At 47.5% G+C, this 26,892-nt stretch overlaps 1 protein-coding gene, 1 long non-coding RNA gene and 1 pseudogene across 4 annotated transcripts in view; 2 read left to right on the forward strand and 1 right to left on the reverse strand.

Annotated features, from left to right (window-relative positions):
- Positions 1-1,816, reverse strand: part of tmem9b (TMEM9 domain family, member B) — a 76,152-nt gene extending 74,336 nt beyond the window's left edge. Inside the window, exon 1 of one of the 3 annotated variants that reach the window (XM_070899960.1) lies at positions 1,536-1,816. In XM_070899960.1, coding sequence (XP_070756061.1) covers positions 1,536-1,616 — 81 coding nt within the window. In that variant the 5' untranslated portion in view covers positions 1,617-1,816. The remainder of the gene's footprint in view (positions 1-1,535) is intronic. The other 2 variants (XM_070899958.1, XM_070899959.1) reach the window with 2 other exon arrangements.
- LOC139280282 (uncharacterized) lies at positions 1,654-18,592 on the forward strand. The gene is made up of 3 exons (XR_011596652.1): positions 1,654-1,908; positions 15,511-15,727; positions 18,320-18,592. It is a non-coding gene; the product is annotated as an uncharacterized lncRNA (long non-coding RNA).
- On the forward strand, positions 3,500-3,672 carry LOC139280404 (U2 spliceosomal RNA; annotated as a pseudogene).
- Positions 18,593-26,892: the final 8,300 nt, after the last annotated feature.

A 26,892-nucleotide genomic window follows, 5' to 3' on the forward strand; every position in this document is an offset into this window, starting at 1 on the left:
GAGTTTATCTGTGAAACAAAAAACATTAAACCGTGCCACCCGCCCTGGATGACACAGCAGACATTTACAAGGCCCTTTTTTTTCCCTTTTTTGTGTTTTTTTTTTGTGTTTTTCTTTTTTTTGGGGCGCTAAAATCAAATTTTTCCAAGTGCCCCCTCTAAAAGGGGAGGGGACACTAAAAGTCATTGTGCATGAAACACAAAAAGTTAGTGTGCATGTGCAGGTACAGCAAATAATCAGAAAGGCAAATGGAATGTTGGCCTTTATTGCAAGGGGGATGGAGTATAAAAGCAGAGAAGTCAGTTTCCATATTTAAGGAAGGATATACTTGCATTGGAGGCTGTTCAGAGAAGGTTCACTAGATTGATTCCAGAGTTCAGGGGATTGATATGAAAATAGGTTGAGCCTATTATACTCATTAGAGTTCAGAAGAATGAGAGGTGATCTTATCGAACCATGTAAGATAATGAGGGGGCTCGACACAGTGGATGCAGAGAGGATATTTCCACTCATAGGGGAAACTAAAACTAGGGTATAGTCTCAGAATAAGGGGCCTCCCATTTAAAACTGAGGGAAGTGGAGCTGAGTCCATGATCAGATCAGCCATGATCTTATTAAATGGCAAAGCAAGCTCAAGGGGCCAAATAGCCTACTCCTGCTCCTATTTCTTATGTTCTTATGTTATGAAAAAATATTTTTCTCAAAGGTTATGTGTTTGCAATAATTTACCGTAAAAATAGAGGAATAAACATTTGGGACATTCATATTTCAACTGCAAATTATACGGGAGTAATTTTTTTAATGTTGTATATCAACACCCCAGTAGATAGGCTACCATGTTTTCGTCCCATTCTTTAGTGTATATCATATAAAAGTTTATCACTTGAGCTATAAAACTCGTAAACAAGTTAAGCGTGTGATTTCCTGTAGCTCAGTTTGAACTTTACTTCTCAAAAATCACGAGACAATGTATGCTTTGGTGGAAACCAGTGAGGCATACAACTGCACCAATGAGAATTATTTTCCAACCAGTTTAATCAAATTAGCATTTGGATGCTAACAAAGGAAGATATTTATCTTACGTCAGGTCTCCTCGCTATCCAGGTCTTAAATTAACAGAATTAAACTTTAAAAATAATCAGTATGCAGAGTTGTCAACGTTGGCATCCATGATCAGAAAGGAGTGGCACAGCCTGTAAAGCAATAAAACAATGTACCGGCGTCGCTCGGGGTGTGCGTTGAGTGACGGATCAGAAAAACAAAAAGATGATGGTTACTCCTGACGAGACAGGGCAGAGCTGCAAACCGCACACGGCGGCGGCGAGCAAACTGCAGCTCCCGCCTCACCAGTAACTCCAGCTCCAGCCCACGTTGGCTGATGGGGCCCTTGATACGCCGCTCCTGAACCTTAGTCCCGGGGGCGGCCGGGCGGCCGGCACCGATCCGTCTCCACAGGAGAGGAGGGGATTGTTGCCCCCCCCCCCCAGGGCTGGCTGGGCTATTCGCCGGCGGCCCGCTACCTTCTCGCCCCGTACCTTGCTCTCTGTGCTCCTCGCCAGCACAACCAGACACAGCAGCGGTATGAGGGCCAGGGCAAGCCCGCAGTCTCTCGCCATCGCTCCGGTTGCCACGGCTCGGTCTCCTGGAGACGGCGTTTCCCTGGTAACCAGCGCTCGGGCTCGGACAACCAACCGGCGCCAACATTGAGAGCTGGTCCGATTGCCGTTCCTAGCCGGACAATTACAACCCCAAAGGCATACCCCTCCCTCCGTTACAAGATGGCGTGCCTACGTTTATCTTTTATTTGCTCTTTTTTTGTTATCATAAGGTGGGGCAAAGAGAAGAGTGGATGTCTGTTTTTGTCTATTGCTGTTGGTGCCAGGCGTGTTACGCACCCTGTTGTCCGGAGTAAGTTATTATCCTCGAGCACAGACCTGCCACTTCTCACCAATCAGGACTTACTCTCATTTATATGTTGTTTATCTCTATCAAAATAATTAATCACGAATACCGTCCCATTTATTTAAATGGGGTCTGATCGTTAAACCTTTTACAATTTAGCTAATGTTGAGATCAGTCCTAAACTCATTTGTTATCCTCACAATGAGGCCGATTACAAATCCCTTTTGAATTATGGAGCTATTTTAATTTTAACATACATTAAAATCAGTCAAAAACTAAAATTGAGTGTGGCATTCCTAATTAGTGAGATTTTTTACAGGTCCGATAAAGTCAAGTTTGCCATACGCAAGTACAAACATGAGTGAGCCATTTTGTGCAATCTTCCACACTGTTCAGGTCAGGGAGTTCAATGATTTGCGCAACAGTATGAAGGCAAGTCAACAATAATATACAAATGGTTTCTGAGGCCATCTTATAAAAAGCTGCTTGCAATGTTGGTATTCTGTTGCCATTAGGATATGAGCCAAATATGGTGCGACAGTTAAAATGAATTACCAAATGGACATCAACCCCTGACATAGTGCAGACCCTCACATACAGGGAAACCTAAACCTGGCAGCTATTGTCAATTCAAATTGCAAGCAAAGCTCAGACTGTCCAATAATGGCAGGTGTCATTTTGGAAATAAAGAGGGAGGCAAAATGTACACCCACTATAATTCACATCCTGGGTATGAAATTATGTGAATTAATTGGTATGTTGTATGCATGATTTAGCACAGCAAATGAACAACAAACACCCCGAGATTCATAATTGCTATCAGGTTATTTACTAAAAATGATCAGTTTGCTTTTTTATGTCAAACTAGCTTTCAATACTATTATGTTTGTAGTGTACTTATGAATGACTCCACGAGGCCAATGTGTTGTACTCAAAGTGTGTATTTTTTTATTTCAAAATATGCTTTATTCATATAAAAATGTGTACAGTACATTCAAAAGCTGTTCAGTACATTTAGCTGCGGTCAGCAATCCCATACACTACATTTGGGTGCTGACGGCAGTTCCGTTCGATACATTTCCTTGCTTTTCAGTTCAAGTACAATTTGGTACAATACGGGATACATTGTAGTACATTCAACAAATTACATTACACGTGTCACTATACAGTACACGGAATGGGTGACGGTACATTTACATTTTTCTTTTCAACGTGTGGTGACCTTGGTCCTTTACTCGTAACTCCAGAGTGAGGCAGCCGCATGGTGGCTCCCCTTTTATACAGTCCCTGCCACCAGGGCAGGACAGGAAACCCCAGTCTCCACCAGTTGCACCCTCTAGTGGTGCCAGAATGTATATACACAGTGTAAACCTTATTGAAAGTACATCAGGTAAACAATTCTCCATCTTATGCAACTATACAGTAACTACACAGAGAGTATATCTACAGTCTGCATATATAACATCACTCTCCCCCAAGTCCTTTGTGCCAATTACCTTTGCACTATGTGCTCTGGCTTAGCTCTCCCCAGACTTAAGTGCCACTAGCCCTTGCACCTTGGCTGTGCTTTGGCTTGGCTCTCTCCCTGTTAAGCCGCAAGTCCTTTTGCCTTTTGGCTAAGATCAAGTGGAGTACCTGTTGATCATAGATAGGAGGTGGGTGGGGTGGATTGACCCATCCACCTCCACGGAGGTGTGTGGGGGGCCTGACCCATCCATCTCCATGGCACGAACCTGGTATTGCAGTACTTCCAGGAACGGTGCAGTGGCTCTAGGCCTTTTGGCTAAGAGCATTGGTGCAGAGTGATCCTTGATGTGTGCAAGGTGACCTCTGGCGTTTGTGATTTGACAAAGAATTGGAAAGATTGGCAACGAAAAAAAAAAATTCATATGCAAATCGACTGACTGCAGAAACTCGTTTTTCCAGTTTTGCTGGCTCTGGCCTTTGGCTTGAGCCAGGCGCCAATTGGAGAGAGGAGACAAAATCTGCATGTCGACTGATGATTCGACGGGCCTTTGGGCCTGTCAAGGGGCGGGCCTGGAGGTCCGCCCGTGACTGGGGCACCGCCAGGTTGAAGGCTTCGGCCAAAGCTCACAGCGAAAGGAGGAATCTGCAACCCGGATGGCGGCCAACCGAGCGGCGAACCAGGGAGTCCGAAACACCATCTGAGTGACGGTAAAGAAAGTGGAAGGACAGACAATGATCAACCGGGAACGTTTTGTGAAGAAAATCCTGCTGGGAACATGTGGCATGAAAGTCGCCGACGTCTTCGCCTTGCAGGACCTCCCGAAGAGAGGTTACTTCGATGTGACCTTCAGAACCATCACCCTCTGCCTGAAGTTCCTGAAGGGTTTGAAGGAGGCGAGTGAACCGGTGCGCTCAGTGCTAACTTGGGAGCCGCTGTTCACCCTCCTGTCGCAGAGAAGACGCACTATCACAGTGCAAATGTACGACCCCCACATCCCCGTCATCGATGTGCTGACTTTCCTCAACAGGTTTGTCGATGGAGCAGGAAGCAGCAGTGACTTGAAAGACGGGCACGGAATATGGACCAGCAAGCGCCAGATCCAGGTCACCATGAAGGTGGACGCCAGCGGAACCATCCTGCACCCACCCTCCAGCTTTTCCATCGGAGGAAGCCGGGGCTACATGGTGTACGCTGGCCAACCCAACGTGTGCCGCACCTGCGGGAAGGCAGGCCATGTGGCGGCAAGCTGCAAGACTGTCATCTGCTGAAACTGCAAGAACGAGAGCCACCAGACAAAAGACTGCAAGGAGACCAAGTGCTGCAACCTCTGTGGTCTGGCTGGGCACCTTTACAAAAACTGCCCCAAACGCAATCGCAGCTATGCGCAGGCAGCAAAGAACTTTGCACCAGAGGAGGAGGAAGCTGACGAACACAACCCTCCAGAGGAGAGCCGCACCCTCCCCCCGACCATGAACTCGGGACAAGACGGCGAGGAAGAGAACACTGCTACCGCGAGCTGCGAGCCACCAGCAGCCAGCAGCGAACCTCGCCCCCAGAGCACCGAACCCAGAGCCGAGCAGACATCAGACGAGGAAGCGGAATGGCAGACAGTAAGGAAAAGGCGCAAGGCCAAGAGGCGACCACCAAGCTCAGCAGAAACCAGCGACGGCAGCTTGTCTGATGAGGAAAAGTGCCACCGCCTGAAGAAGAGGCAATGCGCCATCCCACGGCCACAGGAAACCGGGAGCAGGGAAGCGACCAACACAGCCCTGCCCCAGGAACCTGAGAGCAACGAAGGGCCCAGCGCACATGAGCTCCGGGACACCGGGAGCGAAGGAGTAACCAACGCAGACCAGCCCCGGGATAACGGGAGCAGCGAAGTACCCAGCACACCCCACCTCCGGAACACCGGGAGCGACGCAGCGATCGACGCACACCAGCTCGACACTGCCGCGACTGAGGGAAAGGGGGAACCACCAACACCAGGCGAGGACTGTGCAGAGAACATTGAGGACTTAATCACAGAACCGCAGCAGTCCCCTGGTCAAAACATCTCCACAGCAGAGGACGACGATGACCACGCCACCCCAGGTGCAGTAAATGTTGAATTTGATGTGGATAGTAATAACTTACACATGCTGGAAATCGCCATTGTGGAATATGGGGGAATTGAAAACGATTTACCTGAAATTGAAAACGATGCATCTGAACTGCAATGTATGTAAATGTAAAACATAGCTTTAAAATGGATTTAAAAATTGCTAGTATTAATGTGCGTAGCGTGAAATCGACGACGCGATGTGTTTCCACCTTGGGGTACCTCGCCAAGGTCAAAGCGGACCTGCTGTTCTTGCAGGAGTGCGGTCTGCCGCACTTCAGCAGTTACCGGCAGTGGTCACGATGGTGGACCCATGGACCATCCATTTGGTCAGGGGGCAACGACAGCCGAGCTTCCGGCTTGGGCATTCTGCTGCGGGGAGGCCACTTCACCATCACCGAAGTTAAGGAGATGGTGGGCGGCCGCCTCCTCGTAGCAGATGTAATGTACAAAAACTCCCCTCTCAGGTTAATTAATGTTTACGCTCCAGCTGTGAAGAACGAGAGGCTGGCCCTCTTCCAGCAGCTCCCACTGTTACTGGCAACGTCCAGGCCGGTCATTCTGGGCGGTGACTTCAACTGCATCATCGATGCGGCTGGACGATCCAGCAGAGCCGACAGCAAACTGGACGCCACGTCCAAACTCCTGATGGATGCGGTAAAAGATGCCAAGCTGTGCGACGTCTTCAGCAACCCTGCAGACGGAGCACCGTGCAGATACACCTGGTCGAGACCAGACGGGTCTGTCCGTTCCAGAATTGACTTCCTGTTTGTGTCCCACACGCTCAAGGTCAGATCCACCGATGTCACGCCGGTGTTCTTCTCTGACCACTGCCTCCTACTGGCCGACTGTCACACACAGGAAAACCAGAAAGTTGGCAGAGGGATAAGGAAGCTGAACGTGAAACTGTTGACTCCGGAAAACATTGAGGAACTCAAGAGGGATTACAACGGTTGGAGAACCGTAAAACCCCTCTGCGATTCCCTGATGCACTGGTGGGAAACAATCAAGATGAACATCAAGAGGTTCTTCATCCTCAAAGGTGTTCAGGAGGCGAGAGGGAGACAGAGGGAATTGTCCCAACTCCAGACGAATATGCAAAACCTGCTCCTGCTGCAGTCGATGGGGGTCGATGTCGCGGAGGAACTTGAAGAGGTGAAGGGCCAGCATGCCTCGCTCTTTGCCTCAGAGTCCTCCAAGATCATCTTCCGATCCAGAGTCCGCTCCGTCGAGCAGGATGAGACGTGTTCGCGTTTCTTCTTCCAAAAGGTACACAGGGGGAGCTCTGTGATCACCAGCCTAAAGGAAGAAGACGGTTCTGTGACGTCTTCGCAGCCTGACATGCAGAGGATCAGCGAATCCTTCTATGCCAGGCTGTACGACGTCAAGCCCACAGACCGTGCGGCCTCCCAGTCTTTCCTGTCGTCTATTACGGAGGTCTTAGACGACGGCAAGCGAGAGAGTCTGGACCACCCGCTAACTCTGGACGAGCTGACAAAGGCCGTCCGGTCCTTCGAGACGAATAAAACTCCCGGAAGCGATGGCTTACCGGTCGAGTTGTACTCGGCTCTGTGGGACTGGATAGGCCCGGACCTGCTGGAAGTGTATGGAGGTATGCTTCTGGCCGGCAGCATGTCAGAATCGGTGAGGAAAGGCATCATCACCCTCATCTACAAGCAGAAGGGGGAGAGGGAGGAAATCAAAAACTGGCGGCCCATTTCGCTGCTCAATGTGGACTACAAGATCCTGTCAAAGGTCATCGCCAACAGGGTCAAGTCTGCCCTTGAGCTGGTGATTCACCCGGACCAGACCTGCGCTGTCCCCGGCAGGAAGATCTCTGATAGCCTCGCGCTACTCAGAGATACGATCGCCTACGTGCGGGACAGGAGGGTGAACACCTGTTTAATCAGCTTAGACCAGGAGAAAGCCTTTGACAGGATATCGCACACGTACCTGATGGACGTGCTCTCCAAAATGGGATTCGGGGAGGGCATCCGAAATTGGGTCAAACTGCTCTACACAGACATCAGTCGTGCAGTTCTAATCAACGGGTGGGAAACTCAAAGCTTTCCAATCAGATCTGGAGTCAGGCAGGGCTGTCCTCTCTCGTTTGTCTTGTTTGTGTGTTGTATTGAGCCCTTTGCCGAGTCCATCAGGAAGGATGCGGGCATCAGAGGGGTGACGATCCCAGGCAGCGGAGGCGCCCAGGTCAAAACCTCCCTATACATGGACGACGTCGCCGTCTTTTGCTTGGACCCGCAGTCGGTCCGCAGATTGCTCGCAATCTGCGACCAGTTTGAACTGGCCTCGGGAGCAAAGGTCAACCGCACCAAAAGCGAGGCCATGCTCTTTGGTCACTGGACCGACCGAGCCTCCATTCCCTTCACCGTCAAGCCAGATTTCCTGAAGGTGCTGGGAATATGGTTCGGAGCGGATGGGGCGTGCGCCAAAAACTGGGACGAGCGCATTGCCAAGGTCAGACAGAAACTGGCATTTTGGGAGCAGCGCTCCCTTTCCATCACAGGCAAGAACCTGGTCATCAGGAGTGAGGTGCTCTCGGTGTTGTTGTACGTGGCGCAGGTCTGGCCCATCTCACGCTCCTGCGCCGCGGCAGTCACCCGAGCCGCCTTCCACTTTGTCTGGAGATCCAAAATGGACCGTGTCCGCAGAGACACGATGTACAAATCTCTGGACAGTGGAGGAAAGGACGTTCCGAACGTGGCCCTCATCCTGATGGCCACCTTTGTGTGCGGCTGCATCAAGCTATGCACAGCCCCCCAGTACGCAAACACCAAGTGTCACTACGTGCTGAGGTTCTACCTGTCCCCATTGTTGAGAAGGATGGGTCTGGCCACGCTGCCGCGAAACGCCCCCACCAGTTGGACCATGCCTGTCCACCTGTCCTTCGTGGAAAAGTTCTTCAAAAGAAACCCCTTTGACCACAAGGCCATCAAACAGTGGTCAGCACGTAAGGTCCTGGACGCCCTACGAAAGAAGGAGATGGTGGACCCTGTCGGGTGGTTCCCTGAGCGGACTGTCGAACTTGTTTGGCAGAACATCTCATCGCCAAAGCTTACACACAAGCACCAAGACGTAGCTTGGTTGGCGGTGAGGAGGGCCCTACCCGTCAGAGTGTTCATGCACAGCCGACGCCTCAGCAGCACGGCACGGTGCCCCCGGGCCGGCTGCGGGGCGGACGAGACTGTCACCCATCTCCTTCAGGATTGCGCCTTTGCAACGCAGGTCTGGAAAGAGATGCAGTGGTTGCTGTCGAGGTTCATCCCAAGCAGCTCCGTAACACAGGACTCTGTGCTCTACGGGCTGTTCCCAGTGACACACACCGAGACAGACATCACCTGCTGCTGGAGGGCCATCAACTCGGTCAAAGACGCTCTTTGGTCTTGCCGAAACTTGCTGGTCTTCCAGAACAAGGAGATGACCACGTCCGCATGTTGCAGACTGGCGCAATCCAAGATCCAGGAATACGTGCTGAGGGACGCACTGAAAATTGGTGCAGTCGCCGCAAAGGCATGGTGGGGAAGGGCCACAGTCTAAAGCCCTTCCGCCACGGAAAACCCGGGGGCAGAAATCAGCACCAAACTCCCTCGGGCTGTATTTGTAATTTACACTTTGTGTACATAGAGCACCAAATCTGTAAACACCAATGTCGTGCCATGTACAATGCAAGGTGTGTTATGAAATGCATGTTTGAAAAGAAAAAATGTAAATGTACCGTCACCCATTCCGGGCACTGTATTGTAACACATGAAATGTAATTTGTGTAAATGTACCACAATGTACCCTGTTTATTGTACTGAATCGCAGTTGAACAGAAAAACGAGAAATGTAACGAACGGAACTGCCGTCAGCACCCAGATGTATTGTATGGGATTGCTGACCGCAGCGAAATGTAATGAAATGCCATTGAATGTACTGTACAGATTCTTTTTATGAATAAAGTATATTTTGAAATTAAAAAAAACTACACAGAGAGTATATCTACAGTCTGCATATATAACATCACTCTCCCCCAAGTCCTTTGTGCCAATTACCTTTGCACTATGTGCTCTGGCTTAGCTCTCCCCAGACTTCAGTGCCACTAGCCCTTGCACCTTGGCTGTGCTTTGGCTTGGCTCTCTCCCTGTTAAGCCCCAAGTCCTTTTGCCACAACATTGGGTCGTGGTTACCAGTTTGGATGGTTCGATGATGCAGTGGAGGTTCCAGTGGGTTCTGGGTGTGATCCATGGCTACATATATCCATTTCTCCACCCCCCCACCTCCAGCGAGATCATGCAGCTGGCCCGTTACATTATCATAAGAACATAAGAATTAGGAACAGGAGTAGGCCATCTAGCCCCTCGAGCCTGCTCCGCCATTTAACAAGATCATGGCTGATCTGGCCGTGGACTCCGCTCCACTTACCCGCCCGCTCCCCGTAACCCTTAATTCCCTTATTGGTTAAAAATCTATCTGTGACTTGAATACATTCAATGAGCTAGTCTCAACTGCTTCCTTGGGCAGAGAATTCCACAGATTCACAACCCTCTGGGAGAAGAAATTCCTTCTCAACTCGGTTTTAAATTGGCTCCCCCATATTTTGAGGCTGTGCCCCCTAGTTCTAGTCTCCCCGACCAGTGGAAACAACCTCTCTGCCTCGATCTTGTCTATCCCTTTCATTATTTTAAATGTTTCTATAAGATCACCCCTCATCCTTCTGAACTCCAATGAGTAAAGACCCAGTCTACTCAATCTATCATCATAAGGTAACCCCCTCATCTCCGGAATCAGTCTCGTGAATCGTCTCTGTACCCCCTCCAAAGCTAGTATATCCTTCCTTAATTAAGGTGACCAAAACTGCACGCAGTACTCCAGGTGCGGCCTCACCAATACCCTATACAGTTGCAGAAGGACCTCCCTGCTTTTGTACTCCATCCCTCTCACAATGAAGGCCAACATTCCATTCCATTACCTGCTGCACCTGCAAACTAACTTTTTGGGATTCATGCACAAGGACCCCCAGGTCCCTCTGCACCGCAGCATGTTGTAATTTCTCCCCATTCAAATAATATTCCCTTTTACTGTTATTTTTCCCAAGGTGGATGACCTCACACTTTCCGATATTGTATTCCATCTGCCAAACCTTAGCCCATTCGCTTAACCTATCTAAATCTCTTTGCAGCCTTTCTGTGTCCTCTACACAACCCGCTTTCCCACTAATCTTTGTGTCATCTGCAACTTTTGTTACACTACACTCTGTCCCCTCTTTCAGGTCATCTATGTATATTGTAAACAGTTGTGGTCCCAGCACCGATCCCTCTGGCACACCACTAACCACCGATTTCCAACCCGAAAAGAACCCATTTATCCCGACTCTCTGCTTTCTGTTCGCCAGCCAATTCTCTATCCATGCTAATACATTTCCTCTGACTCCGCGTACCTTTATCTTCTGCAGTAACATACAGGATTATACACAGTGCAAGTACAAAGAAAGGAAGAAAAAAAAAAACATTTTTCAATTTGTATCGTGACACCTTGGTTCAGTGACTTACATTCGTTACGTTTTACGGTCGTGTGCCAGGATTGGGTAGATTGCATTCATGGTTCAGTCATGGTCAGTACTGAGGTAGCAGTACAGGTATGCGAGGGCACTAGTTCCAGAGCAACCGGATGGGGCCCTAGTCGTCTGATGGCGGCACTGTGCCCCCTGCTAGCGGAGTGGGCTTGGTTTGCTCACCTTGCCAGGACTCAGGGCCTTTGCCATGGCCTCGTGGTGGGCAGAACCACAGATGTATGTGGCCTCCCTGTCCTCCTTTGAGGGCTGCAGAATCTTCTGCTCTCTAATGGTGTTGGGAACCTGGCTGTTCCAGGTCCCGTTTGGGGAACTCGTTGGTTCTGACCTTTCGTTCCCGGACATGGCCGAGGTAGTGACTGGGTCTGGGGGCTGCGCCGTCTCCACCCGGGTGGCAACAGCGGCTGACTGCACGTATTGCCGCTATTTTCGTTTCCAGGTCCGTGGCGAATAGTGCCATCGGGTGCCTGCAGCGTGGGATAGACTTGGGGCAGGTTATCAGGATCAGTGCCTTCACCATCCTGAGGTCGCTGGCCTATAACTTGAGGGGACACCTGGGACAGGGCATCAGGATCAGCGCCTTTACCCTCCCAAATTCACTCGCTTGCTACTTTTGGGGACACTCTATTCCCGACATCTTGCAACAACATTTTGTTCTTTACATTCTTAATCAGTTCGTTACATTGATTGCCATGCATACAATGTCTCTTTAAGTTCAGTTGGTTGCAGGTCTCCTTTAAGAGAACCCTGCTGGCTTTACCCCAATCAAATCCTTTGTTAGACACCATGTGTTGGTCCCTCAGCGTTGCACCTCGTGGTCTGGCCGCGGCTATCTTTTTTTTCAGCCACGCTGCACCTCGCTGCAGCAGGGACGCCATCTTGTCTCTGTCCTCGAGGTCGACTGCCTTGATCCTTCTCTCCCGCGATTCTGCCACAAAAGCTGGAAGAGTGCCTGTGAATTTGATCTTCCTCCCCAGGAGTCCTGCCACTGGAGCCGGGAAGGTACTTTTAAGTCATTCCAGTCGGATCATTGCCACGCAGTCGATGGATTGTCTGTGCCTCAGGTGCTGCGCTGGTCTGTTCTCTGGTGCCTGGCCCAAGCGAAGGTGAGGTTTTGCTCTGCCTCTGAGCACGGGGGACATCGATTGCTGGAGTGAAGAGGTCTTCCCATTTCCACTGGATCTTCCCCATCCACCTTCTTCCGAGTAGCGTTGGACCATCACCTGCAACAATCCACAGAGGTAACCTGTGCACCATGCCATTATGGATTACACTTACATCCGCACTATCAAGGACTGGGATCAGCTCCTGGTGTAGGTATGCACCTTTTCTGTACTGGAACCAGCTCGGGTCTTTTTTTGTTCCATAGCCCCTCAAAGGCATCCTGGCCCATCACTGACTGGCTCTCTGCCGTGTCCACTTCCATGAAGACTGGAACGCCGTTTATCTTCACTGGAGGACAATCGGTGGTGCAGGTATACACTCCATACACTTCTTCTTGGGGCTGAGCTGCCTCTCTGGCCAAATCATCATACTCCCCACTGGATTCAAAGTCATCTACCGACTCCTCTGCTAGACGGTGAGTCGTATTTGTTTTACACATACGCTGGAGTTGGCCCTTCATGTTACAGGCTTTGCATACATACTCAGCAAACCGACACTGGTGAGCCCTAAGGTTTCCTCTGCAACGCCAGCATGGTGCTACTCGATTGGAACCCTCGGTGGACTCTGAGTTCTGGAACCCTGCGGTCTGTGCTCTCTGCCCTGGGCAGAGCCACTTTCTACAGTCTTGCCTGTGAATGGCACCATTCTGTGTACAGTACTTGCCGGGTTTGAGTCCACAAGATGAATAATTTGCTTGGTGCTGCAGGTCGAGGTCATGAATGCCTGACTGATGCTGATGGCCTTCTGCAAGTTGACTGTGGTATCGGCAGATAATAACTTGTGAAGGAGGCCCTCATGGCCAATTCCTATAACGAAGGTGTCTCGCAATGCTTCGTTGAGGTGCATGCAAAAATCACACGGTGCCGCAAGTCTCCTGAGGTTGGCAGCATATTTTGCAATCTCCTCGCCCTCAGGTCTGCAGTGAGTGTAGAACCTGTGCCTGGTCGTGAGGATGCTCTCTTTTGGTTTTAGTTGGTCGCGAATTAGTTCAGTCAGCTCATCGCATGTCTTATCCTTAGCCTTCGTGGGTGCCAGCAAGTCCCTGACGAGGCGGTAGACCTTGGGCCCACAACTGGTCAGCAGTATAGCCTTGCGCTTCTCCGCCGATGCGTCCGTCTCCCCTGCCAGGTCGTTTGCCACAAAATATAGCTCAAGCCTTTCTGTGAAAGCATTTCAATCATCACCCTCTGCGAAGTCTTTTAGTGTGCCAAAGATAGCCATAATTGTGTGAAAGTCCGTATTCTCGTTGCCAATTATTATGTCTGTAGTGTACTTATGAATGACTCCACGAGGCAATGTGTTGTTCTCAAACTGTAGTGACCTTGGTCCTTTACTTATAACTCCAGAGTGAGGCAGCCGCATGGTGGCTCCCCCTTTTATACAGCCCCTGCCACCAGGGCAGGAAACCCCAGTCTCCACCAGTTGCACCCTCTAGTGGTGCCAGCATAGTATATACACAGTGTAAACCTTATTGAAAGTACATCATGGAAACAAGTCTCCATCTTATGCAACTATACAGTGACTACACAAATAGTATATCTATAATCTGCATATATAACAAGTCATCATCATAGGCAGTCCCTCGGAATCGAGGTGGACTTGCTTGCACTCCCAAAGTGAGTTCTTTGATGGCTGAACAGTCCGATACGAGAGCCACAGACCCTGTTACAGGTGGGACAGACATTTGTCGAGAGAAGTGGTCGGTGGGGCTGGTTTGCCGCGTGCTCCTTCCGCTGCCTGCGTTTGGCCTCTTCACGCTCTTTGCGTTGAGACTTGAAGTGCTCAACACCCTCCCGGATGGACTTTCTCCACCTCGGGTGGTCTGCGGCCAGGGTCTCCCAGGTGTCAGTGGGGGAGTCCCGCTGGAGTGGAACTAAACTACAGAACCAGTGGGAAGCTGTTTAACCTACGCCGCCTCCAGGCCAGTCCAAGATCACCCCAACCTCTGTTGTTGAGCTGCAGTATGCGGACGATGCCTGCGTCTGTGCACATTCAGAGGCTGAACTCCAGGATATAGTCAATGTATTCACTGAGGCATATGAAGCCTTACGCTTAACATCTGTAATATAACAAGTACCAGTCCCAGAAATTGCAACAATGGAGAAAGATTCTGTGAGAAGACCATACTCCCCTGGGAGGTACACCCACTTGAATCTGTTAGCTGTAAGACCCTTCTAGGAACAGGTTCCCCCCCTCCCTCCCCACACCCACAGGATGGAGCAGTCCTGTAAACCCATGAAGGTACCTGTATGTAGATACCATGTGCTGAGCACAGTACACTTGTGACAAGCATCACAGTAACCACATATTAAATAAAGGCATTCACAATGTATGGCATGACCACACCATATGTTCTCCATTGCTGGATGTTTTCTGTTCATTGATGAAGGTTCCAAAAGTCCAGTCACTGGTACCTCAGGAGCAAAAGAAACAACACCAGGAATGGTATTCCCAGTCCATACAAAATATAATTATATATATACCTTTACATACACGGAACAGTTTATACTGTGTATAATTTTAGGACAGAATGAAAATACATGTAATCTGATAGTAAAAAGTATGTGTCAAGGCTGAGTGTATTTCACTTTTTGTTATCGATTTAATTCATTTGTTAATGCTGTATCTGTAAGACACACACCAAGAAGTTGTGAAAATAACAGTTTCCGCAATACTGTTCTATTTACATAATTATAATGCAAATATTTTTGTGAAATCCAGAGAGAGCTCAGCCCTTTGCCTATACTCTCTCAAATGCAGATTGATAAGTGACCTCCTCGGCCTATGATGTTCACTGATTTTTATCCCCCCAGTGGCAGCTGGCAATTTGCAGAGCTATTAACTCTCACTGAGTTGGTGTGAGGCTCAATCGTTTTAGTTTAATAATGTAGCCTTTGGGGGAAGGCTCGCTGTGAAAAATAAATATCACTTGTATGCAGACTTACAGACTGTGATCAATTTTTAGTTTGCAAATTTTTTACAACACTATATTAGGAAGAAAAGTAGAGACAGAGGATTCAGTTAACAATCTGTAAAAGGTCTTAGATTAGATATGCAACTGGGAAAAATGAAATTTAATACTGATAAATGTAAATTTTGTGCATATGGGTCACAAGCACACAATGAATGGAATTCAATTAGCATGAGGAGACATAAAATGAACCTGGAATTAACAGTTTATTTTACTTCACTTTACAATGTCCTGACAATGTAACAAAACTATTAAGAAAGTCTAAAATGCTAGGATATACAACCAGAATAATAAAATGTAAAACTGGAGAGGTTATTCAAAGACTTTCTAATTTTCAGTTTCAGTTTTGGTCATCATGCCACAAAAAATATATATAATTGCACTGGAAAGTTTACAGAGAAGAGCAATAAGACTAATCCCACATACAAAGGGAAGAGCTATGAAGAAAGATTAGCAAAGCAGTGCGGGAAGAAGGTGTTTCAGGTAAATCCTGATTACTACTTCAAAGTAAGCTGTGAAAATAGGACCAGGGACAACAACGGAATATAGTGAAAAGTAAGTTTAAAACATGAAATGCACCTCCAATGGATTGCTCCCAGTTAGAGGAAATAATATGGGGTAGATTTTCATCTTCACTGCTTGGGCAGTAATCTGGTAGGGGAGGTTGCACACCGGTTATAGAGCCTGCCTGATTTTTATTCCATTGATTTAATGGCCTGGCAATGAAGATGAAAATCTACCTCTATGTCTTTTAGCTTTGGCTATTGTAACAGGTAAATGTCCACTTTTGGAGCAAATATGAATAACCATCATTAACATACAATGGAAACATTCAGACTATGCATACCAAGGATTTCCAGAGCTTTGTATGTCATCGGCCTTTTCCTGAGGTGTAAATATTAACAATAGTGTACCGTAAATGTTACCCTATGCTCTAAGCTAACTCAACCTCAATACTGCACTTGTGTTTCACCAACAACTTGCATTTATATAGCATCTTTAACATAGGAAAATGTCCCAAGGCACTTCACAGAAGCTTGATGAGACAAAAATTGACACTGAGCCAAAGAAGGAGATATTAGGAAGGGTGACTAAAAGATTGGTCAAACAGGGATTTGACGAGGGATTTAAAGGAAGAAAGAGAGGCGGAGATGTTTAGGAAGGAAATTCCAGAGCTTAAGGCTTAGACGGCTGAAGGCACTATTACCATTGCTGATGTGAAGGGAGTGGAAGATGCGTAAGAGGCCAGAACGCAAGAATTTAAGAAGTAGGAGCAGGAGTAGGCCATACGGCCCCTCGAGCCTGCTCTGCCATTTAATAAGATCATGGCTGAACTTCTATAACAACCTATTCCCATATCCCATGATTCCCTTAGTGCCCTAAAATGTATCAATCTCAGTCTTGAATATACTCATTGAGCATCCACAGCCCTCCAGGTTAGAGAATTACAAAGAGTTGAATGAAAGCAGAGTTCTCCGAGGATTGTCGGGCTTGAGGAGGTTACAGAGCTAGGGAGGGATGAGGCAATGAAATGATTTTGAACACAAGGATGAGAATTTTAAATTTGAGGAGTTGGTGGATTAGGAGCTAATGTAGGTCAGTGAGCACAAGAGTGATGGGTGAGCTTGGTGTAGATTAGGGGACAGACAGCAGAGTTTCGGATGAGCTGAAATTTATAGAAGGTGGAGGAAGGGAGGCGGGCCAGGAGAGCACTGGAATAGTCGAGTCTGGAGGTAACAGAAGCATGGATAAGGGTTTCGGCACCAGAAAAGATGAGGCATGGGTGGAGATCGGCAGTGGATGTAGGCGATCTATATGATGTAGAAAATGTGGGTTGAAACAGGGTCAAAGTGAGGGTCAGAAGATACTTTATATCTAAAAAAAATTCCTTTGCGGCACCACTCCGTACTTCTGTAGCAACTGCAAGAAAACGCAAAACAATAACAGAACGTTATGAAGTGTCACATCAACATTGGGAAATCCTATTACAGTGTTACCTATGGACCACAGACAAAAGGATTACATCGGACTTTTCAATGGAAACAGACATACATACCCATTTTAATAATATGCTAGTCTGTATCCTCTAGCATTGCACATTGAAGAATGTGCAGTGTTTAGGTTGAGTTGGCTTCGAGAGTTGGGGGATAATTCAAACATAGCGCAGGTAGGACTGGCTCTGGAGACCAGAGGGTGGGGCTAAGAGAGAGAAGGTAGAATGGGCTTAGAAAATGGAAGAGAGATGAAGTACATAAGAAGTCACTGCACTTTTGGAATTAATGGCACCAGCAAGTATGGCAGGAGCAGAGCTGCAGAGCAGAGGTATGATGGCTGAAGGGGAAGGTAGCGGGAAGGACAAAGGGGAGGGGGAGGAAGTAAGATGAGACAGAGGAGAGTGCACAGGGAGGGAAACTGGGCAGCGGGGATAGGCGGTAGGGGTAGCTGGAGAACTGTTAAACAAATATATAAAACAATCACCTCACAGTGCACTGCTCAGCATAGTTTCATTAGCAGTAATTCATCCGGCTGGTGAAAGCCCACATCCCAGAACTTAAGCATATTAACAGGAGTTGGCATTTCATATTTCAAATTTAATCATTTCATGATTATATCATGTCAAAAAGCAAGTTTGTATTAGGGAGTGAAGTTAAGGGTGTTGCTTCTGATATCTGATATAATCTCTGTACAATGAGTGGTAAATGTTTGGAATAATCTTTCAAGCAGTGCAATAGAGGCAAAAACAATTGTAATTCTTCAAAATACAGTTAGAACCTGTGATGGGAGTGTTATGCTATCAGAGGAATGGCCTTTCCAGACTTTGCTTGTGTTCTTGAATGGATTGTAAATCAGTTTATAGTCTTCATCATTCCTTTTGATAATAAATTTCATTCCAAACAGTTCTGTCTCTGCTAGTCCACTAGATGGCGTTTAGTATCCATGGAGATGTTCTCCAAGTGCAGTGACTCCTGTGGTCGACTGAGCTCAGAATAGGATTGCGCCATAAGGACAAGGATGTGAGATAATGTTTAATTTTTTTTATAAAGCACAGTATTTTTCTGATTAAGCAATCACTATATTTCATTACATTCGCTTCCAATCGACTGAACATTTTTTCTGCAATTTTTACCCCTTCCTCCTGTCCTGAAGACATTGGAGAATGGTTCACCTGGGCAAGCACCCTACAGAATTTCATCTTGTTGTCCATTAATGATGTAGAGACTGTTACAATCAGGCTACCCTGCAGCGAGTGGTAAGGGAATCAGAACTAGGTCCATTCTCTTTCACTTGATATCCACAGATGCTGAAGTCGACTACATTGCACTTGTAATATTTTCACACAGAAAAGTGTCAAATTATTATTTTATATTAATCACATTTTAAATTTCTATTGATATTACTTTCAAATTTAACACGATGGCTAGAGTGATAACAGTTTGCATCATATTAAAGTAGGAGCATAACATTTGGCTTCAATGCTAAGAATTATATACAGTTTAGTGTATCTTTATGTTTCCACCTCATATATAATGCTTTGAACATTTAAAGTTTTATTTCATTTTAATTTCCAGATGTTCTGTAATGGAAAATGAAGTCATATTTTAAAAGATGCTTAGACCGTTCAAACCCAAAGTGCTAATTATTTGTTTAACATTTGATGATGATGTTATCTCAAATGGGGAAATTATTAAAATTGTTATTTATTTCCCTTGACTGATTAAATTTGATGACTTAAGGTTAGGAACAGCAAAAAAAACTGAAGGAGGTTTGTCCTCGATCAAGCCGCTGAGTGATATTGCACATCACACGTACAGGCTGCAACTGATGTGATTGTGTATTGTGAGTTAAATCCAGTATGGAGTGGAGCTGCTTCATTTACAATGCAGGTTCTCAGCAGGAAGCATGTATAAGTGAGATTGTTTCTGCCTTCACAAGTGCAAACTTTTTTTCATTGATTGTATAAGGTGTGAAGAACAGAACAGATGCAGCAGCATATCTGGCAATTGTTCACATTGCACTGCCTACAAATTGGAAGCCACCCTAGAAGTGGATTATTTCATGGAATCATAGAAATTTCACCGCAGAAGGAAACCATTTGGTTCTTCGTGTCTTTGCTGATGTGAGCTGCCTATCATTCTCCTATTACATAGAATGTACAGTGCAAAAATAAGCCATTCGGCCCAACTGGTCTGTGCCGGTGTTAATGCCCCACATGAATCTCCGCCTACCCTTCTTCATCTAACCCCATCAGCAGAACCTTCTATTGCTTTCTCCCTCATGTATTATTCTAGCTGCCCCTTAACTGCATCTATGCTGTACACTTCAACAATCCATGTGGTAATGAGCTCCACAATCTTACCAGTCTTTGGGTAAAGAAGTTCCTCTTGAATTCTCTATTGGATTTATGGGTAACTATCTTACATTTATGGCCCCTAGTTTTGGTCTCCATCACAAGTAGAAACATCTTTACTACGCCTACCCCATCAAATACTTTCATAATCTTGAAGATCTCTATCAGATCACCCCTCAGTCTTAGCCCCAGCCTGTTCAGCCTTTACCTCCTGAGGTAACCAGGAGGATCGATGAGGGCAGTGTGTATGATGCAGTGTGTATGGATTTTAGCAAAGCTTTTGATAAGGTCCCACATGGCAGACTGGTCACGAAAGTAAAAGCCCATGGGATCCAGGGCAAAGTGGCAAGTTAAATCCAAAATTGGCTCAGAGGCAGGAAGCAAAGGGTAATGGTTGATGGGTGTTTTTATGACTGGAGCGCTGTATCCAGTGGGGCTCCGCAGGGCTCAGTACTGGGTCCCTTGCTTTTTGTGGTAGATATCAATGACTTGGACTTGAATGTTGGGGGTATGATTAAGAAGTTTGCAGATGACACTAAAATAGGCCGTGTGGTTGATAATGAAGAAGAAAGCTGCGGATTGCAGGAAGATATCAAAGTACTGGTCAGGTGGGCGAAATAGTGGCAAATGGAATTCAATCTGGATAAGTGTGAGGTAATGCATTTGGGGAGGTCTAACAAGGCAAGGGAATACACATTAAATGGTACTGCATTGAAAAGTGTAGAAAAACAAAGGGACCATGGAGTGCAGGTCCACAGATCCCTAAAGGTAGCAGGCCAGGTACATAAGGTGGTTAAGAAGGCATATGGAATACTTGCCTTTATTAGTCGAGGCATGCAATACAAGAGCCTGGGGTGGCTTGACCCATCCACCTCCACGGAGGTGGGTGGGGGGCACACACCCACCTCCATGGCACGAACCTGGTATTGCAGTACTTCCAGGAACGGTGCAGTGGCTCTAGGCCTTTTGGCTAAGAGCATTGGCACAGAGTGATCCTTGACAGGTGCAGGGTGACCTCTGGCGTTTGTGATTTGACAAAGAATTGGAAAGATTGGCAACGAAAAAAAAAAAGGAAAAAAAAGTAGGTTATCCTTGAACTGTGTAAATCACTGTTTAGGCCACTGTGTGCAGTTCTGGTCACCACATTACAGGAAAGATGTGATTGCACTGGAAAGGGTGCAGAGGAGATTTACAAGAATGTTGCCTGGACTGGAGAATTTTGGTTATGAGGTGTCATGTACTCAACTGTCATTGCAATCCATGTATAAACTGACCTAAGTTGTACACCATGAGAACACTAACCACTAGGTGGTGAACGTGTGGGAGACACTCCTAACCTGGACTTTCAGGTATAAAAGGGGAAGCTCCACCCATCTTCTCCACTTCAGTGCTGGCAAATAAAGGTTACTGGTCACAGAGTGACCTTCTCTCTAGTATGGGCCTCATGTGCATTTGTACTGTATAGTAAGTGATACGTCCTTACTATACAGTATAAATGCACACGAGGCCCATGCTTGAGAGAAGGTCAGTCTGTGACCTGTCCTTTATTCCTCAGCACTCAAGTGATGAAGGTGGATGGAGCTTCCCCTTTTATACCTGAAGGTGCAGGTTAGGAGTGTCTCCCACCGAGTGGTCATTGTTCTCACAATGTACAACTTAGGTCAGATTATACATGGGTTACAATGCTGGTTGAATACATGACATCACCTCCCCCCAAAAGTCTTATTGGGATCACAGGTTGAGTCTCTCTGGTGGTTTACGCTCTCTTGTCGAGCGCCTGAGTTGGGGCTCCGGTTGTTGGGCGCTGGCCTGAGTGTCTGCTGTTTGCGGTGCCTCAGGCCTATCCAGATTGCCCACAGTGACTGGGCTCTCCTCCCTTTGGTTCCGGTGTTCTGTCACCTGTGGTGGAGTGAACTCTACATCGTGTTCTTCCTCTGCTTCTTCTATGGGGTTGCTGAACCTCCTTTTTGTTTGATCCACGTGTTTGCGGCAGATTTGTCCATTGGTAAGTTTAACTACCAGAATCTTATTTCTCTCTTTGGCACTCACAGTGCCTGCGAGCCATTTGGGCCCTGCAGCGTAGTTGAGGACAAAAACAGGATCATTTACATCAATAAATCGTGCCCTCGCATTCCTGTCATGGTAGTCATATTGTGGCTGGCGCCTGCTCTCGACAATTTCTTTCATGGTGGGGTGTATAAGGGATAGTCGGGTTTTGAGCATCCTTTTCATTAGCAGCTCTGCAGGGGGAACCCCTGTGAGCGAGTGTGGTCGGGATCTATAGGCCAACAGGTGGCGTGATAAGCGCCTTTGTAGGGAACCCCCTTGGATTCTGAGCATCCCCTGTTTGATTATCTGCACTGCTCGTTCTGTCTGGCCGTTTGAGGCCGGCTTGAACGGTGCCGTTCTGACATGGTTAATTCCATTGCCTGCCATGAAGTCCTGGAATTCAGTGCTTGTGAAGCACGGGCCATTGTCGCTGACCAAGACGTCCGGTAGACCGTGGGCGGCGAACATTGCCCGTAGACTTTCTACCGTGGCAGAGGCTGTGCTTGAATTTAAAATGTCACACTCGATCCATTTGAAGTAGGCGTCTACTACAACCAAAAACATTTTTCCCATGAAAGGACCTGCGTAGTCCACATGGATGCGTGACCAAGTCTTGGCGGGCCATGGCCAGGGGCTAAGGGGGGCTTCCCTGGGCGCATTGCCCAGCTGGGCACACGTGTTGCACTTGCGAACACAAAGTTCCAGATCTGCGTCTATCCCTGGCCACCAAATGTGTGACCTGGCAATTGCCTTCATCATGACAATACCCGGGTGCTCATTGTGGAGTTCTCTGATGAACACCTCTCTGCCCATCTGGGGCATGACTACGCGGTTTCCCCACAGTAGGCAATCAGCCTGAATCGAGAGTTCATCCCTGCGCCTGTGAAATGGTTTAAATTCCTCAGGGCATGCCCTGTACGTGGCTGCCCAGTCCCCATTCAGGACACATTTCTTGACTAGAAACAATAGCGGGTCTCTATTTGTCCAGACTTTAATCTGACGGGCTGTCATGGGTGAGCCTTCGCTTCCGAAAGCTTCAACAGCCATGACCATCTCAGCAGCGTGCTCGGTAGCCCCTTCAGTGGTGGCTAGTGGGAACCTGCTGAGTGCATCGGCGCAGTTTTCGATGCCCAGTCGATGCCGAATTGTATAGTCGTAGACGGCTAATGTGAGTGCCCACCTCTGTATGCGGGCCGATGCGTTTGCATTTATGGCCTTGTTGTCGGCCAAAAGGGATGTTAGGGGTTTGTGATCTGTCTCCAGCTCAAATTTCCTGCCAAACAGGTACTGGTGCATTTTCTTTACAGCATATACACATGCGAGCGCTTCCTTTTCTACCATCCCGTAACCCCTTTCTGCCTGGGAAGACTCCTGGAGGCATAAGCTACCGGCTGTAACTGACCCTTGACATTGACATGCTGCAACACACACCCGACACCATAGGACGATGCATCACACGTTAACACAAGTTTCTTACATGGATCGTATAGTGTTAACAGAGTGTTGGAACATAACAAATTGCGTGCTCTATTGAAAGCCCTTTCCTGGCTGTTCCCCCAGACCCATTCATGACCTTTGCATAGGAGCACGTGTAGCGGCTCTAGCAGCGTGCTCAATTTGGGAAGAAAGTTACCAAAATAGTTCAGGAGCCCCAAGAACGAACACAGCTCCGTCGTGTTACGGGGTCTGGGTGCTCTCTGGATCGCTTCCGTCTTGGACGCAGTAGGGCTGATCCCGTCTGCTGCTACCCTCATCCCCAGGAATTCTACCTCTGGAGCTAGGAAGATGCACTTCGCCTTTTTCAGATGCTGCCTTCCCTCAGCAGGCGGTTCAATTCGCTTTCTATCTTTTCCCGCATCATGTACGGCACCGCTCTGGCCTTGTGGTGGACTGGCCTGGCATCCGGGTTTATGTGAATCACTACCTTGGCCCCCATGAAAATGCCGATGCCGGGTTGAAATAATGAGTCAAATTTGTCCAGGATCTGTGAGCATGATACTCGCTCCACAGAGGAAATTGCATTGACATCGCCCCATTTCCAGTTCATGACAGCAAGCCAACTCCTCCCCAGTAGTGCGGGACCGTCCCCTGGGACAATCCAGAGTGGCAACCTTTTCTCCGAATCTTTGTTGGTTATGACTACCGTGGCGCTGCCTAGCACCGGAATGATCTGCTTTGTGTAAGTCCGTAGCTGTGCGTCAATCGACGATAATTTTGGCCTCCTGGCCTTGGACGCCCACAACTTTTCGAACTGTTTGATACCCATCAGGGACTGGCTGGCCCCCGTGTCTAGCTCCATTGATACTGGGATGCCATTGAGGAGCACTTTCATCATTATCGGTGGTGTCCTGGTGTATGAACTGTATACGTGCTCCACATGAACTTGCTGAACTTCAGCTTCCAGCGATTTCCCCCAGCATTCATTTCTGCAATTTCTGCAGGTATTTTGCTCATCTCTGCAAACTCCGGCTGAGTGTGTGCCTCCACGCCTCCAACATGAGCTGTTGTTGGAAACAAAAGGTCCCTACCAGTCGATCGTCCCTGACTGCCCCTATGACTGTCCTTGAATGCGCCATTAACAGGTGTTGATGGTCCCATTACTGGCCGCATTGTCTCTTGCAATGTCGTGAATCGCCGTTCAACTTGCCATTGTCTCTGTCGAACTCCCCCTCTGGGTTCGACTACATGTTGGGGCATGCCCGATTGCCCTTGCCTGCCTGGAGAACTGTGTGCTGCTTTAACAATGTTGAATCTCTGTCCCAACCATTCCTTTACACAGTACCTCTCGTCTGTTCCGCTAGTGGCCATGCTCGCGTGGTTTAAATCCCAGTTTCTTGTCGCCATTGATACGTCCTTACTCTACAGTATAAATGCACACGAGACCCATGCTTGAGAGAAGGTCAGTCTGTGACCTGTCCTTTATTCCTTAGCACTCAAGTGATGAAGGTGGGTCGAGCTTCCCCTTTTATACCTGAAGGTCCAGGTTAGGAGTGTCTCCCAACTAGTGGTCATTGTTCTCACAGTCACTTAGGTCAGATTATACATGGATTACAATGCTGGTTGAATACATGACAGTAAGGACATATTATGAGGAAAGATTGGAGATGCTGGGTCTATTTTCTTTGGAACAGAGGAGGCTGAGGGGAGACCTGATTGAGGTGTATAAAATTATGAGGGGCCTGGATAGAGTGGATAGGAAGGACCTGTTTCCCTTAGCAGAGGGGTCAACAACCAAAAGACATAGGTTTAAAGTACTTCGGGGGAGGTTTGAGGAGATATGAGGGGTCATTTCTTCACCCAGAGGGTAGTGGGGGTCTGGAACTCACTGCCTGAAAGAATGGAAGAGGCAGAAACCCTCACAATATTTAAAAAATACTTGGATGTGCACTTAAAATGTTACCTACAGGGCTATGGACCAAGAGCTGGAATGTGGGATGAAGCTGGATAGCTCTTGGTCGGCCGGCGCGGATACGATGGGCCGAAATAGTCTCCTTCCATGCTGTAAATTTCTATGATTCTATCCTCTTAGTACTGGTCATCATCATAGGCAGTCCCTCAAAATGAGGATGACTTGCTTCCACACCAAAAAAGGATGAATTCACAGGTGTTTCATTAAAGGACCTGACACTCCAGATCCCGAACTACATCCTGAGACATAGAAACATAGAAACATAGAAAATAGGTGCAGGAGTAGGCCCTTTGAGCCTGCACCACCATTCAACAAGATCATGGCTAATCATTCACCTCAGTACCCCTTTCCTGCTTTCTCTCCATAGCCCTTGATCCTTTAGCCATTAGGGCCAAATCTAACTCCCTCTTGAATATATCCAACGAACTGGCATCAACAACTCCCTGCGGTAGGGAATTCCACAGGTTAACAACTCTCTGAGTGAAGAGGTTTCTCCTCATCTCAGTCCTAAATGGCTTACCCCTTATCCTTAGACTGTGTCCCCTGGTTCTGGACTTCCCCAACATTGGGAACATTCTTCCTGCATCTAACCTGTTCAGTCCCGTCAGAATTTTATATGTTTCTATGAGATCCCCTCTCATCCTTCTAAACTCGAGTGAATAAAGACCCAGCCGATCCAGTCTGTCCTCATATGTCAGTCCAGCCATCCCGGGAATCAGTCTGGTGAACCTTCGCTGCACTCCCTCAATAGCAAGAACGTCCTTCCTCAGATTAGGAGATCAAAACTGAACACTAATCCAGGTGAGGCCTCACTAAGGCCCTGTACAACTGCAGTAAGACTTCCTGCTCCTATACTCAAAACCCCTAGCTATGCAGGCCAACATACCATTTGCCTTCTTCACCACCTGCTGTACCTGCATGCCAACTTTCAATGACTGATGTACCATGACACCCAAGTCTCGTTGCACCTCCCATTTTCCTAATCTGCCGCCATTCAGATAATATTCTGCCTTTGTGTTTTTGCCCCCAAAGTGGATAACCTCACATTTATCCACATTATACTGCATCTGCCATGCATTTGCCCACTCATCTAACCTGTCCAATTCACCCTGCAGCCTCTTAGCGTCCTCCTCACAGCTCACACCGCCACCCAGTTTTGTGTCATCTGCAAACCTGGAGATATTACACTCAATTCCTTCATCTAAATCATTAATGTATATTGTAAAGAGCTGGGGTCCCAGCACTGAGCCCTGCGGCACCCCACTAGTCACTGCCTGCCATTCTGAAAAGGACCCGTTTATCCCGACTCTCTGCTTCCTGTCTGCCAACCAGTTTTCTATCCACGTCAGTACATTGCCCCCAATACCATGTGCTTTAATTTTGCACACCAATCTCTTGTGTGGGACCTTGTTAAAAGCCTTTTGAAAGTCCAAATACACCACATCCACGGGTTCTCCCTTGTCCACTCTACTAGGTACATCCTCAAAAAATTCCAGAAGATTTGTCAAGCATGATTTCCCTTTCATAAATCCATGTTGACTTGGATCGATCCTGTCACTGCTTTCCAAATGCTCTGTTATTTCATCTTTAATAATTGATTCCAACATTTTCCCCACTACTGATGTCTATAATTACCCATTTACTCTCTCCCTCCTTTTTTAAAAAAGTGGTGTTACAGTAGCTACCCTCCAGTCCATAGGAACTGATCCAGACTCGATAGACTATTGGAAAATGATCACCAATGATTCCACTATTTCTAGGGCCACTTCCTTAAGTACTCTGGGATGCAGACTATCAGGCCCCGGGGATTTATTGGCCTTCAATCCCATCAATTTCCCTAACACAATTTCCCGCCTAATAAGGATATCCTTAGTTCCTCCTTCTCACTAGACCCTCGGTCCCCTAGTACTTCCG

This window comes from Pristiophorus japonicus, chromosome 14 (genome assembly GCF_044704955.1).
Source record: "Pristiophorus japonicus isolate sPriJap1 chromosome 14, sPriJap1.hap1, whole genome shotgun sequence".
NCBI lineage: Eukaryota > Metazoa > Chordata > Chondrichthyes > Pristiophoridae > Pristiophorus > Pristiophorus japonicus.